We start from the raw sequence: 2,500 nt of genomic DNA, 5'->3' as shown, positions 1-2,500 counted from the left end.
CCATTTAGGGGTTCAGTATCTTGCCAAAGAAACTTAGGCATGCAGATGGGAAAGAGTGGGATTCGAACCAGCAACCCTCTTGTTGCAGAACACCCTGTCTATCCCCTAGGCCACGCTCTCCCCCGATTCAAGCCAATTCACAGTATCTTCTTCCTTTAACTTGCCCCGAAGCTTCATGCATTATTAAAGACGAAGCGAGTCTATGGCTGACGCTAATTGAATTAGTACCGCAGCCGAATAAAGAACAGCGTGGCATGTGTCGATCCAAGACTGAACTTGTCAGCTATTTTACAGTTTATGAGGAGTAGATCAGTGCAGGTTGCAGCTGCTCAGTGGACAGATGACTGTCCACGTCATGGACAGTCATTCAAATTTAGTACAGATCCACTTGTTTGTATCATTTTCTTTAACAATGTCAGATACATTTGGATATTTTCACTCGAGTCCTGGAGAATAATTCATGGATCTTAATAAAAATCATCAGGCACGTTCATGGGACTGATGTCTATGATTGTGTGTAATTTGGTGCAGCTTGATTGGATCTAATGGGACCTTGGCAGTGCTATATGCTCTACTTAGATCTATTTTAGTTTATATTTATTTAAGTATTTATCCTTTTCAAGTGAAACCATTTAACCATGACAGTGTACACAGATATCACCGGCTTTATAATTTATGAATGTTCAGAATAATCACTTTTATAGTTCTTTTTGTTTTATGAATATGAGCGAGGACTCCAGAGTTTACTCTGTTGACATAACTTTCTTTGGCTCATAAAACATATTTTAAACAAAAAGTGTAACAATATAACATAAACATATGAGACCACAGCATCATTTGACATAATTGGAATTGTCCTGGAAAATCAAGAAAGGAAGGAAATAATACATTTAATGCAATAGCAATATGTAAACACTAGAGGGTGCTGTTACATATTTTTCCCTCATATTCTGAACATCCCCTGGTAATAATCATTTTGGGGTCATTTAAAGCCACAGTATTCAAACCTACAGTTTTTCAAATGTTCTTATTTTCATCAGCATGTGTGAAACCTGACAGTATATCTTAAACAATAACTTCAGATGTACAGAATAACTACCACAAGCAGAAGGAAAGCAAAGCTTTAGTTTCCTCGTGGTGAAAGAAAGAAAGAAAAAGTTTCTTAACTCTGAATTCACACGTTAGATTTCATCTAATAGAAAGAAATAATAAATACATAAGTGTATTAGAATCTGTCATATTTAAAATACCCTTTTTCCATCAGATGTTCTTATTAGCTCTGAATGGCTCAGATCCTGTAAACAGAAGAGAAATCAACCCTCTCAACACATCTCTCTGTGCCAGATCTGTATGTGTCTCTTTTAGCTGATGAAGCTCTCTCATCCTTTCACTCTCTCTCCATATCAGCCAGTTTTTCACTTTGGCCCCAACTCAACTCATCTTTCCATTCCTTCACCCCCTTACCTCTCCATTTCGAACCTCTTTCTCTTTCTCTCTCTCTCTCTCTCATTCCTCCACTTTGCCCACCCACACACTCCTCATGTCTCCCTCTCATCTCCGAGCGCTCCTCATGCTCCTGAGCCGCGCGCCCCTCGCCCGCTCCTTGTCCATCACAGAGGGCAGGCCCTGCAAGGTGGTGATGGCTGTCTTGCTCCAGTGCTCCACCTCCTTGAAGATCCGATAAATCCAAAGCTTCAGCTCAAACAGGCTGCTTGGACTTTCTAACTGCAAATAAGAAGGGGGGGGAGAGGTCACCCAGCTCTGCCTTTATATTCATCAGAAAACGTATAATCACACCTCTGATGATGTCAGCACCTACCTCAAGCTCGTCCAAATTGGGGGTAAGGACTGCCGCGCCATCTACAGCCCTGAGGAGCTCTGTGTTGATCAGGAGAAGCGAGAGTCTGTCCTTCACCATTTTCCTCATGGTCTCGTAGTCTCCCTTCTTCCCGCCACCCAGCTCCTGTTCCTCTTTGGCGATGGCTCTCTCCAGCAAGCTGCGGCACTGTAGCAGAGCAGAGTGGAGGCGCCAGAGCGTGTCCCCGGTGTCCAGCTGCGAGGAGGGAGGAGGGACAGACACCAGGCGACGGTCAGCCACCAACTCCCCCACGGTAAGCTTCTCCTTCTTTCTCTTGAGGGAGAAAAGAGAGAAAACAAGAAGGTCACAAATTACATACAGATGTGTGATATCAGTCATGATGAAAAGAAAGAGGAGGTGGACTGGGAGAGCGAGGTGGACAAGTGGGTTGAGAATCGCTTTGTGTCACGGGTTAACCACACTGACGTCACTTTGGTTCAATTTGAAAAATCCTTGTCTATTTGGCAACATAGCTTAGCTCATAGTTTGATAGGAAGTCATTCAGACTCATAAATGCTGTTTCCCAGAATCAAACATACCGATGTGAAAGGTCATTCCTTGAGGAGGAATTTGTGCTCAGCCTGAGTTTGATTAACGTTAAAATAAAATAAAAAACCAGATGCACGTATGAGAAGAAATGGT

General features: G+C 42.7%; 1 protein-coding gene across 1 annotated transcript in view; it reads right to left on the bottom strand.

Annotated features, from left to right (window-relative positions):
- cntf (ciliary neurotrophic factor) overlaps positions 1-2,500 on the bottom strand; it is a 7,225-nt gene that overhangs the window by 2,127 nt on the left and 2,598 nt on the right. The window contains exons 2-3 of the mRNA XM_062388793.1: positions 1,820-2,131; positions 1-1,725 (exon numbers count right to left, since the gene is read on the bottom strand). The exon at positions 1-1,725 is cut by the window's left edge and continues 2,127 nt beyond it. Coding sequence (XP_062244777.1) covers positions 1,552-1,725; positions 1,820-2,131 — 486 coding nt within the window. The 3' untranslated portion in view covers positions 1-1,551. The remainder of the gene's footprint in view (positions 1,726-1,819; positions 2,132-2,500) is intronic.

Source organism: Platichthys flesus, chromosome 5 (assembly GCF_949316205.1).
Source record: "Platichthys flesus chromosome 5, fPlaFle2.1, whole genome shotgun sequence".
NCBI classification, from domain to species: domain Eukaryota; kingdom Metazoa; phylum Chordata; class Actinopteri; order Pleuronectiformes; family Pleuronectidae; genus Platichthys; species Platichthys flesus.
Note: the sequence above shows the minus strand (reverse complement) of the source record. Positions and strands in the feature narration are given on the sequence as shown.